The sequence below is a fragment of the Protobothrops mucrosquamatus genome, unplaced genomic scaffold (genome assembly GCF_001527695.2).
Source record: "Protobothrops mucrosquamatus isolate PMUCROS unplaced genomic scaffold, P.Mucros_1.0 scaffold4654, whole genome shotgun sequence".
NCBI lineage: Eukaryota > Metazoa > Chordata > Lepidosauria > Squamata > Viperidae > Protobothrops > Protobothrops mucrosquamatus.
In genome coordinates, this window is record NW_015390553.1 from 27,727 (window position 1) to 40,886 (window position 13,160).

At 41.5% G+C, this 13,160-nt stretch overlaps 1 protein-coding gene across 1 annotated transcript in view; it reads left to right on the forward strand.

Annotated features, from left to right (window-relative positions):
* The window catches only part of LOC107299194 (protein phosphatase 1 regulatory subunit 12C-like), a 59,875-nt gene that overhangs the window by 18,700 nt on the left and 28,015 nt on the right, over positions 1-13,160 (forward strand). Inside the window, exons 2-6 of the mRNA XM_029286711.1 lie at positions 4,852-4,982; positions 5,798-5,916; positions 6,929-7,088; positions 8,966-9,110; positions 11,485-11,559. Of these exons, the coding sequence (XP_029142544.1) occupies positions 4,852-4,982; positions 5,798-5,916; positions 6,929-7,088; positions 8,966-9,110; positions 11,485-11,559 (630 nt within the window). The remainder of the gene's footprint in view (positions 1-4,851; positions 4,983-5,797; positions 5,917-6,928; positions 7,089-8,965; positions 9,111-11,484; positions 11,560-13,160) is intronic.

Genomic DNA, 13,160 nt, shown 5'->3' on the forward strand with positions numbered 1-13,160 from the left:
ATGGGAAAGGTTGTTTACAATTCAAAAAGGAAGAAATAAAAAAGATAATTAAGGAATACTATAAGGAATTGTATGATAAAGAGGAGGCTGTAAGAGAGAGAACTGCTCAATACTTAGAAGAAAGTAAATTGCCAAAAATTCCAGAGACATTTAAAACTATGTTAGAAGAAAGAATAACAATGATGGAGATATCAGAGGCCATAAAACGACAAAAAAATGGAAAAACACCGGGCCCAGATGAGCTCCCGGTGGAACTTTACAAAAATTTACAAGACATATTAAGCGAACCACTGAAAGATGTTTGTAATGGACTATTGCTAGAGGCTAAACTTCCAAATACATGGATAGAAGCAAATATTACTTTGATACCAAAAGAAGATTCAGACCTGACGTATATTAAGAAGTACAGACCGATTTCATTACTTAATGTGGATTATAAAATTTTTACTTCAATAATGGCAGAGAGATTGAAAAAATACTTAGTTGAATTCATACATCCAGATCAAAACGGTTTCTTACCAAAGAGACAAATCAAAAACAATTTAAGGGTGATAATGGACGTATTAGAATACTATGAATTACATCCAGGGAAACAATTAGCATTAGTATTTTTAGACGCTCAAAAGGCATTTGATAATGTTTCTTGGCAATTCATGATTCAGCAACTGCAAACAATGGATTTTGGAAAGAACTTTACAAATATGATAAAAACAATATATAGCAACCAGACAGCAAAAGTGATAGTGAATAGAGATTATACTGAGAGGTTTGAGATAAGAAAAGGTACGAGACAAGGGTGTCCACTATCTCCATTATTATTTATCTTTACTTTGGAAGTGTTAAATAGAAGGATTAGACAGGACATAGAAATTAAAGGATTGAAAATAAAAGATGAATCATATAAGTTACAAGCATTTGCCGATGATCTAGTATTTATCTTGGAAGAACCTTTAGAGACGATTCCTAAGCTATGGGGAAAGATAGAAGAGTATGGAGAAATGGCGGGATTAAAAATAAATAAAGAAAAAACTAAAGTAATAGTTAAGAACCTTACAGATAAACAGAAAAGGCAAATGCTAGAGAAAACAGGTATGCTCGTCAATAAAAGACAAATATACAAAATTATTGAAGCAAATAAAGCTAGACTTGGAAAGATGGAAAAATCTGCAGTTGTCAATATTAGGAAGAATTGCTACAGTAAAAATGAACGTATTGCCAAAGATTTTATTTCTATTTCAAACAATTCCAATAAAACTTGAGAAAATTTTTTTCAAGACTTAAATTCATTAATTTTGAACTTCATTTGGCAGGGGAAGAAAGCTAAAATTAAGATGATAACATTACAAGATGCTAAGGAAAATGGAGGATTTGGGCTGCCGGAATGGATGTTGTACTATCAAGCATCTGTTTTAACATGGGTGAAAGAATGGATAATGCTTAGAAATAAAAGGTTGTTGGATTTAGAGGGACATGATTTACAATTGGGGTGGCACGCTTTCTTATGGTTTGAGAAAAACAGAGTCCATAAGTATTTTCAAAATCACTTTATAAAAAATGCCTTGTTAACAGTATGGGAAAAAATTAAAGCTAAAATATATCTAAAAATTCCAGGGTGGTTATCAACGATGGAAGCATTTGTACATCCGAACTTGGTAGATTTTGAAAAAATATGGGCATATAGAGATATTCTAAATACTGATGGGAATTTAAAATCTAAACAAGAACTGGAAAATCAGGGAATCAACTTGTCATGGTGGGCACATTTACAGATACAAAGTAGATATGAAAAAGATGTAAAAATGTATGGATTTTATAAGGANCATTTCCACCTTTTTATCAATGTCCTCAGTTTTATTTTCCATTTCCTGAATTTTCTGTTCATTTTTAATGATCTTTTGATTTTGAGCTTCAAATTGTGCCTTTATATCCAGAATTTCTTCACTTACTTTCTCCAGTTTACTTTGTGTCTCCTCATGATTTCTCTGCATCATTTCTTGAATTAGTTTTAATGAGGCCTGCATTTTGTCTTGAGCAGTGCTTGCTTTGTCACGTTGTAGCATTGTACCAACAGAACTCTGAGTTGTTGGGCTAGCTTGTCCAACAGAGGGCGGCGAAGAAGTTTTCTTTACAAGTCTGGAAATATTGGATGTACTCATTTTGTGGCTCACAGTCTTAAACCTATATCCAAAGTGTAAACAGAAATCAGCTGTTGTGAGGCAAATCCACCTCCTCCAGTCACGTTTTAAGTCCAAAATGTTCTTTTTTTTCCAGATAGTGTCTATTTGGTTTTAGCCAGCGTCAACAAGTATAGCTATAAACAGTCTTTTCACTTGTAATCTCAAATCAAGGCACTGTTTTGTTCTTAAATTCTCCAAGGTCGTTTGTAATATAAGACCTTTTTCTTTTTATTTCTTGTTTTTCGCCACTAGATGTCCTCCTCGGCTTATTTATCAGTCTCCGATAGTCCGATACTCCGATATTCATGAACGGCTTCCTCTTAATGATAAGCTGCCGCTTTTAAAAAATAGTCTCTCTGGGGGTCTTTACTCTTTCAAGTTCTCCCTTTCAGGGTCTCAACATTTTCAGTCACAAGGAGAAGGAAAAGACTTCAGCTCACCCAGACTCAGCTCGTTGTTGAAGATTAGCTGTTTTGCATAGCTTCCCTTCCGGCTGTAGACAACTTGGGCTGCCTCGGCTCCCCGGCAGCCTTTCTTTCGCCCCTTTAGAGGGGGCTACAGTTGGCCCAGATCGGTCGCCACCAGATCCAAGCTCCTGAAGTATCCCTCTTTCTTCATTGCCCCTCCAGGGCAACTTTCCGTCCCTTTAAGAGACGCTGGGCAAAGCAAAACCAGACTGAGAGGCTGGAGTTCTAGCCTCTCATGTCTGTCTCATTCTCTACCAAACCAGAAGCCTCCTTCTTTGATATGGCAGAGGAAATTGGAATACAAGATGTCTGGAGAGAAATTTATCCACAAAACCGACAATACAGTTTTTACTCAAACAGCCATAAATCCTGGTCAAGAATTGATATGATTTGGATGACTTCTGAATTGAGGATGGATATACAGGAAATTAAGATAGAAATAGGTACATGGGCAGACCATAATCCTCTAAAAGTGACGTGGAAAGGAACACAAAAAAAACCAAGATGGACTTTAAACCAATCCATACTAAAAGACAAAGAATTCATAGAGTTAGCGAAAAGAGAAATGGAATTTTTCTTTAAAGAAAATAAAGAAGATACATCACTACAAAATCTATGGGACACAGCCAAAGCGTATTTTAGAGGCATAGCTATAACGTATATGGCAAAGAAAAATAAACAGAGAAGACAGCAATATTCATCATTAAAAGCAAAATTTAGAAAACTAGAGATAGAATTACAAAAAAACCCACAGAAAAAGACCTTGAAAAGAGAAATGGAAATAATAAAACACAAGCTAAATTTGTTGGACTCAGAAAAATTGGTGGAACAGATAAAGAGAGCAAAACAAAACTTCTTCAAAAATGCCAATAAACCAGGAAGATGGCTAGCCTATAAGCTTAAAAAACAGAAAGAGAAGAAAATAATACATAACTTAGTAGATGGGAAAGGTTGTTTACAATTCAAAAAGGAAGAAATAAAAAAGATAATTAAGGAATACTATAAGGAATTGTATGATAAAGAGGAGGCTGTAAGAGAGAGAACTGCTCAATACTTAGAAGAAAGTAAATTGCNTTTTCGCAACTGGGCATGTCCACCATAAATGATAATATGTTCCATGTACTTTTTTACATTTCCAACATGTCGGCGAATTGTTCTGGAACATCTTGGCAAGCTTTGCTGGTGGAAGATGCCATCTGTAAAACATCTTCAACTGGTTTTCCTTGAATGCCGCTGACATAGTCAATTTTATGTTTATTTTCCATATTTTTTCGCATTTCTCCAATTCTATATTATATCCGAAATTTTTTGCCCATCTAATCATTGTGTCTTTGACAACCTCGTCTTCCATTTTATATTTCAATAGGTATTTGTATATATTGCTAATTAATTTTATTTCTGTTCCATGTATAATTTTATCCAATTCTTGCGGCTCTTTTTGTATTTCATATAATTTTTTGTCCTCTGTATATTTAGACTGAATTTGTGTAAATGTCCACCAATCAATCTCTCTGCTTATCTCTTGTTCCAATTCTTGTTTTGTTTTCAGATTTCCCTGTTCATTTACTAATTCCTTGTATCTAATTATCTTATTTATATCCAGTAGGTTTGGGTGTTTCAGAGCTTCTGTTGGGGATAACCACATTGGAATTCTTATATAATGTTTTTGTTTTATTTTTCCCAAAGTCTGTAGCAATGCATTCCTAACTAACCTGAACTTTTTTCACTAGGTATAATGTCTGAAAAGATTAATAAGCAGAGTCTTTATTTAATCTTACACATCACCACAGCAGCGAGAATAATTTTTGCACAATACTGGAAGAATGAAGGATTGCCATCAGAAGAAGAAATAATCAGGAAAATATTGGAATGTGCAGAGATGGACAGATTAACAATGAGGTTGCAAGATAAAGAAGATACAGACTATTATCAAACTTGGGACTTATTTTATTGTTGGTTAGAGGAAAGAATGAAGGATTAGGAATTGAATATGTATTAGCATAGCTAATCCCAGACAACTCGTTGATTGGAAAAATTAACATATGTTTATGAAAAAAAACACAATAAAATCTTTATTAAAAGAAAAGAATTTGATGAGGGGAACTTGGAATTGGCTTTTCTCCTAAGGCAGGTGAAGATTTTTGTATTACAAATGAGACAAAGATGGGGTTGGATTTGTTTGATAATGAAGCTTCTGGTTCTTCCAGGCCTGCATTGATGAAAACATGGAAGTGGTTGAATTTCTGGTGGAAAATGGAGCTGATATAAACCAGGCAGACAATGAAGGCTGGACTCCACTGCATGTCGCTGCCTCCTGTAGCTACATTGAGATTGCACAGTGAGTTTGGGCTGGGTGAGGATTCGTGCATTTTTTTGCCTAAAGCTCCTAGAACAGAGGTCCCCAACCTTTTGGGCACCAGGGACCGGTTCCATGGAGAAAGGTTTTTCCCTGGACTGGAGAGTGTGTGGTTTTGTGTGCTGCCTGCATCCCACAGATGAGGCTTTGCTCGTTTGTGCAGACTGGTTGCTGACACGCAGTGGCCCGGTACCGGTCCATGGACCGGGAGTTGGGGACCCCTGTCCTAGAACATCAGATTTCTCAGCCAGCCTTACAGTTCCTTCTTGGTGCAGGTGACTGCAGTGTGTCCTTTCACACCCTCCACTTGGTCACTGAGCTAGTTCAGGCAGCTACTCTAGTATTACATTGGATTCTCCAGCTGTAGAAACTTCAAGAGATGCTATGTCTGCTGATCATAGTTGGTACATTTCACTCTCAGTGAAAGATGCTGGATGCATTTGGAGGACTGTAACCTTAGGCAATCTTTTTTTAAAGAGGAAGAGTCTTGGCTGCATTTAGTGTGGGAGCTTGCAAGGAAACTTGCAAAATTTGACTGTATCTTCTTGACATTCATCTTCAGTGGAATGGGAGGGGGAGTTTTGCCTGAGAAAATGAGTCAGTGTATAGGTCTTAAAGTTTACAGTCTTTGAACTTTGCATTTGACACCCACAGCACACTAGGTTATCCGAATTAAGCTTTACAGGAAGCTGGTTATGACAACCAGATGGCCCTTTTCTGCTGGGTTGTAGAGATTGTAGGCCTGATATGGGGCTGGGTGGCCCATGGATCTGACTGGGCTTAACTGTCTGGCCCAGATACCTCTTGGACCACGGTGCCAACATTGCTGCGGTGAATAGTGATGGGGACGTGCCACTGGACATTGCTGAGGCTGACAACATGGAGGCCTTGCTGCGAGCAGAAATTGAGAAACGAGGTAAGAGACACAAGCAGCCACAACAGATGCAGCTCTGCTTCCTCTAATGACCTATTAGCGGGTTCTCCAGCTAATTGGCTGTGGAAAGATGGCAACTGTTTGAAATTTTCACCATTTAAAAAAAAAGGACACACTACAAGTAGTCCTCAACTTATGACCACTATGGAGCCCAAATTTTCTGTTGCTAAGTGAGACATTTGTTAATTGAGTTTTGCCCCATTTTACAATTTTTCTTGCCACAATTGTTAAGCGAGTCACTGCAGGTGTTAAGTTAGTTAACACAGTTGTTAAGTGAATCTGGCTTCCCCATTGAGTTTGCTTGTCAGGAGATCGCCAAAGTGGATCACATGACCCCAGGACACTGCAACCCTCATAAATATGAGTCAGTTGCCAAGTTTCTGAATTTTGACCACATGATCATGGGGATGCTGCAACGGTCGTAAGTGTGAAAAACAGTCATAAATCACTTTTTTCAAGACCGTTGTAACTTGGAACAGTCGCTAAATGAACTTTTGTAAATCGAGGGCTACCTATAGTGGCTTTGTTTAGATTACCTAGCTGTAAAAATGATCTATTGGATTCTTTTATATACACATTCCTGTATATAAAAGTACATATATAGAGAGAACAGAAATAGGCTAAATTTAGGTCTGGTAAATGTCTTCCCTCTTCAGAGGTGTATTGCTGTTGCTGCTGATTATAATTTCCCAAAATTATTAGCATGAATTCTTTCTGTATGTGTGGACTGCGACATCCATCGTGCATTTGAATCCAAAGAATATGAAGAGTTTCGTTGCACAGGTGTGTCATAAAACCGTGGATCACAAAATATGTGCTGGCCCTATGATGCGATTCCAGCTTTCTTTTCTGAGATGGAAAGAAAAGTTCCAAAGATCCAATTGCTATGATTTCATTTTTAAAAAGTAGGTGTGTTTGTCTTCTACACTATAATGTGGGCACAGCCATTCAGAATTTTTCGGCCGCTTCACGTCACCATTTCCTTTGCTTTCAGGGGTAGATGTAGAGGTAGCCAAGCGAGAGGAAGAAGAGATGATGCTTCGTGATGTTCGCCATTGGCTGAATGCTGGCAAAATATCTGACGAGCCTCATCCCAAAACTGGGGCCACTGCCCTCCATGTGGCCGCTGCTAAAGGCTACGTCGAGGTCATGAGGTGAGAGCCTCCAATTTCCTGAGCAACTCTTGCCTGTGGTTAACCTCACCATTAACCGGTATGGATTGTTAATTGTTTTTTGGAGAAGAAAATGAGAGCCCCTTCTGCCTTTTCCCAGTTGTGTTTGGAGGGACAAAAGCACAAGTCATTGGATCTCCTAGCCCTCTCTTCCCCCCCCTTGCCCCCCCAGCAGGGTTTTGGGGAGGACTGGTTTTCTGACCCCATCCACTTTGCCACACGTCCTCCAAGCACAGGCAGGGCTTATGGAAAAAGGAAAGCCAAGCAGATGTCGGTCCCCACCTAGCCATCTCTTACCTTCTTCAAGCAAAAAGGAAAATCACCAGATCTTGTCTATGGAGGTTCTCAGTCATCCAGATGTTGGTTGTTCCAAAGGTGCTTTTTTTCAGGAGGCAACTAGACTTTCTTGTTTTTCTTTGAAGACGTTTCGCTTCTCATCCAAGAAACTTCTTTCAGCTCTGACTGGATGGTGGGGAATGGCAGGATTTATATTCCTTGCAGACAGCTGGGCATGCTGAGCCAAGAAAGCTTCACACACATTTGCACTACTCAGGTGACCCTGAGGACACAGGTAAACCTCCAAATAGCCTCAATGACTCTCTAAAAGAAGGCAAATGACCAGCTGTCTGCAAGGAGTATAAATCCTTCCATTCCCCACCATCCTCTCAGAGCTGAAGAAGCTTCTTGAATGAGAAGCAAAATGTCTTCAAAGAAAAACAAGGAAGTCCAGTTGCCTCCTGAAAAAAAGCACCTTTGGGTCAAGAGATCTTGGATCTCAGCTGTTTTTCTTTAACCTGGGATTCTGAGTGGCTCATGAGATTAGAACGGTGGGCTGACTATTGGCAGCCTCGGGTTTGAGACCTGTTGCTGCTGTGGGACAGGGTGAGCTCCCGTCACATGCTCTAGCTCAGGGGTCCCCAACTATGATCCACAGCCCTGTACTGGGCCGTGGCCTGTTAGCCACTGGGCCCCGGGAATAGCTGGTGAGCCCCACCCCACTCACGGTAGCACCGCTCTGCAGGCACTAGCAGCCCCATTTGCACATGCACGGGGACACTAGCACCACCACCAGCATCACACGGGCGCCAGCGGCCTGTTTGCACGTGTGTACCTGCGTGCGTGCCGTAGGTGAGTGTGACCTATTTGCACATGCGCGTACACGCTAGCGCCACCATCATGCGTGTCCCCGTTTGCGCATGCACACTCGGGCTGCACGTGCGTGCATTTCCCTGCTGCTCCCTTTCCTTCCAGTCCGCCAAGCTGGAAAGGTTGGGGAACTCTGCTCTAGTTACTGCTGATCCAGCAGTTCAAAAGTGGGCAACTGCAAGTAGATAAATGGGTGCCACTTCAGTGGGCAACTTCATGGGGGTGTGAAAGAGCCCCCAATGGTCTGTTTCCCAGGCAACGTTGATGTCAGCGGCAAGTCCTTTCACTATGGAAGCACTTTGGTGCTTCCGACATGGAAGTATTGGAACCTGGGATTTCTCTTTTCAAAAGGAAAAAGAAAGGTGGGGAAAGGAGTTCCAATAAATCCCACTCCTCACTTCACTCTTTTTTTGTTAGCAAACCACCTGGGGTCTTAACTCCCACCCCTACCTGGCTTTTTCTTCACTAACCACACTTCTTGTTCAAAAAAATCCTACCTTAGCTCAAAAATGTGGTTGTTTCTCCATTGGAATCTACCCCTAACAGTTGTGGGTAACTTGGAAACCTGAATCCTAGGTCCTTTTATTTGTAGAATCCTCTCTCCCCAGTTTGCCTCTGATGTGCCCTGTTTGTTCTGCCACAACCCAGTTCTGTTCTTCCAGGAACAAGGGAGCCCCAGAACCCTTACCCTGCCTTGCTTTGCTCTGTTGCAGGCTGCTGTTGCAAGCTGGCTATGACACCAATGTGCAGGACAAAGATGGCTGGGCACCCCTACATGCAGCAGCTCACTGGGGAGTGGAGGAGGCCTGCCGGCTTTTGGCTGAGCACTTCTGCGACATGGAGGCTCTCAACAATGTGGTAAGAGAAGCTGGTTGAAGGGCAGATAGCAGGGTATGGAAAAATTGCATCTCCCATTGGAGAGAAACTCCTAACCACAAGAGACAAATGGGGAGCTCACGTTCATGGCAGATGCTTGTTCAGGTGAAGTCTCTGTCTGGAATGTTTTAATTTGGATTTCTGCATGGAGCAGGGTATTAGATTTGATTGACTCCAGGTGGCCATCAAACTCTTTTCTATCTGAGATCAGGCAGCAAAACATACTGCCAGCTGGAATAAAGAGCCATGTGGGGTTAGATCAGGGGTCTTCAAACTTGGCCCTTTTTATGACTTGTGGACTTCAACTCCCAGAATTCCTCAGCCAGCATGCTTGACTGAGGAATTCTGGGAGTTGAAGTCCACAAGTCATAAAAGGGCCAAGTTTGAAGACCCCTGGGTTAGATAGATCTGTGTCTTAGTATAAGGCAGGGGTAGGCAACCTTGGCTCTTTTATGACTCGTGGACTTCAACTCCCAGAATTCCTGAGCCAGCCATGCTAGCTCAGGAATTCTGGGAGTTGAAGTCCACGAGTCATAAAAGAGCCAAGGTTGCCTGCCCCTGGTTTAAGGCAAGCTCCCCTTCTCAAAATTATCTGTGTTAGGTAGGGAAGACGTTACTAGGGGAGGGGAAAAATAGATGGCCACTCCATTTGTTTTAACATCATGCTGTATTTAACAAGACTTACCAAGGCTTACTAAATACCTTAAGGAAGTAAACAAAAAAGAGGGAGGGAGGCAATGTTGTGGATTTTTAATAATTGGAAGCCACCTGGAGCCATCATGTGTGAGTTGGGGGGCCATTTAAATTTGCTAAAGAAATAAATAACACAGAAACATTACCAGCTTATTAAAAAAAGATCAATCCGTTAGTTATTGCATCAATGTGAACTGGATTACAGCAGAAGCAACTGTTTTAATAGTTCTGGTAGGTACAGTACATCGGGTGTTCATTGCAGAAGAGGCATATCTCTTGAGAGAATTGAGAGGAGGCTGTCCCTTCCCAACTGTTTCTTGCTACTTGTTGATTATATATCCGAGATGTATATCCAGTGGAATGACTTGCCTCCAGAAGTGGTGGGTGCTCCAGTACTGGAGGTTTTTAAGAAGAGATTGGACAATCCTTTGTCTGAAATGGTACAGGGTTTCCTGCTTGAGCAGGGGGTTGGACTAGAAGACCTCCAAAGTCCCTTCCAACTCTGATATTCTGTTAATTATGACAGTAGCACTCCTGCCTCATTGGGGTGGTTCTTTAGGCTTCTTGCAGGCCAGTTGCACCAGTAAGCATGAAGTATGCTCACACAAAACATCTGCAAACCTCCCACACTCCTGGCAGCATGGTGGTGGTTGGGGGTGGAACATAGTCGCTATCCCACTTCTCTTCCCTGTTTTGTTTTTTTAAAAATATAGTCCTTCCAATGGGACCAGTGAAGGGGAATCAATCACTGCCAGTTGCAGGGCCTCTGGACAGAAAATGTGCTTTGCATCCACGGCCCCTCCCTGGCCAGCCTTCTTTTGGCTCTTTCTAAAGGAAAAGGATGACCTCATTTCTGCCTGATTGATCAACTGAAAGTTGCACAGAGTAGAAAATATCGAAAGGATCGGGAGATGTGGGATAGAAAAATCTGAAATTGATCACTGGAGCCTTGCATATATGCTCACTTCTCTGGCAGAAATTCATTAGAGACCAACTGCACTGGATTGAAGTAGAGTAGTAATGGAGTCTGGCAAAGGAGAATGTCCTAGAGGCCACACATTTACCTTCTCTCTCTTGCTCATGCTTTCTCTTTCTCCTTCCCTCTCTCTCTCTCTCTTTTTTTAACCTCTAAGCTTCAGACTGCACTCTGGACTCCATTTTTTCCAAAGGCCAGAACATCCCCGTGGGGAGTTTTTTTCTATTTACAGAAAAGCTGAAGGATCAAAACAAGTGCTGTAAAGGCATTCATTTCATCCATTAGAAATTCCTACCCAACATCCCAAATTTCACTCGCTACAAACACACACATACACACAGACTCCCCCTAAACTAAACTGACTTGTTTCTTCACTGACAACTACAATGGCTGGAAGCTAGCAGATAGCACTCTGAAAATTAGACCAGTCTTCGGTATAGCTTTCTTCATATCACTTGATCTTTTTTCCTGTACTTGGTTTAGTCAGGCTATATTTCTGTTAACGAATTTGAAGGAGAAGCAGGAGGAGAAGGAGCAGAGATTTGAAGACATTTGCAGTTGGGCAATCTGTTGTGCCCATTGTATTTTTTATCTTCTTTTGCTAGCTGGTAGAGTTTTGAGGCAATTCTGCTGTGACGCCTCTTGTCGTCCCCCCCCCCCCTTGATTTTCTTTCTTTTCTCCCACAGGGCCAGCGTCCCTGTGATCTTGCAGATGAAGATACTTTGTCGCTGCTGGAAGAGCTGCAGCATAAACAAAATGATGTGAGTGATGGGTTGTTGGAAGCTTCTTTTTTTGCCAATTCCATTTTTGTTGTGGATAGAGAAGGGCATTGTGATAGACTTTTGTATTTGTACAGAAAGTTTCTAACATCTGAAAATCTGGTGCTTAGGCCACTTTCTGTGTGGGATTCTTCAGGGTTTGGAAGACTTTTTAGGAGAGAAGGCCTCTGCAGGAGATCTTGCAAAGGGTAGTTTGGGGGGCTGAGTTGAGAAGATTCTCCCTGTGGGATGATCCCAGGTCTTCCCCCAAGCTACTCTTCCTTACAATCACTGACTGGAAGTCTCTGAGTGTACAAAATAATTAAAATAATTAAACAGTTTCCATTTCAAATAATATATAAACATCAGATTAAAATTAGGTCGTTGAGGCAGTCACAGAGCATGCCTGGTTTTACAGACGGTATAACAAAATTTAGCCGCATGGTAAGAAACGAAATTGATAAAATAGGTGAAACCACTGGGAGAATTCTCCTATCAGTGTGGATCAGAGAGACTGTTTTTCAGTTCCAGTGGTTAATTCTAGATTCATGAAGCCCCATAACTTTAGGGGGGATGGGGTCTCTTATGTCCCCACTGCTATTGATCCATTGACAGAGGAAGGACATAACCAGGGAGTTTTGCCCAGCTTGTGCCGGTTACATCCCTACCTGTACTGGGAGGAACTGGTAAAGATAAATTGCACTCTTTTTACACATCTAGTCTACTACATTGTGATTTGCACAAGATTTGCCTTTGAAGACCACTTGGAAACTGCCCTTCTCCAGCAGATGGTGGTGTAGAGTCCACAGGATGGGTTAATTATGCAATCCTGCCTAGCAGAACTAAGACAAGAAAAAAACTCTTGCCACGCCTCCCTCTGGGTGTGACTTCCCCAGTTTTTTGTCTTAGTCAAGCTTAGCAGACGTGTTTATTTTTGTTGCAAGGCTCCCGACTAGGCCTCATAGCCTTTTTCCTTTTTTCTGTTTTTCTTCCTTTTAGTTTGGATTGGATCTTTTTATTTTCCTTTCCCCTTAACTTCTCTGAAGTTAATTTGCGGTTCCTTTCCTTCTACGGAGAGGGATCGGTGTGCCTGCCGCTCCTAGGTGCTTCGGCGTGGGAGACTGCAGGCCCCATCTAGGGGGATCGCCGGACGGCGATCCTCTCTACTTTGCTCGACCGGCTGTGTTCTTCGGATCGCTGCCTTCGCTTCGTCGCCGCCGCCATTCGATCGCAGCGGCCGCTGCGCACCTAAGAGCAAGTTTCTGGGCTTGGGGAGGGGGAAGTTGATAGAAGTTTCGCGTCCCTCTAATTCCCCATTCTTTAAGCTCCCTGGTGGCCGGCGAGCCCAATATCACCGCGACCGCCATTTTAGAGGTCCACGTGGCGGGCGCCATTAATTTAGGGGCCTACTTTTCTCTGCACTTTTTCTTTTCGCTCCGTCGAAAATAATTCCTTTAGCATATTTCTAAATTTGTATATAGGTTATAGGAGTAAGAATATTAATACTTAAGTATAAAATTAATAAAAAAAAAAAATTACAAGGATTTATATTTAATAGGTATAAGAACATTAATAGTTTAGGTATAAGGATTTATTAAAAAAAA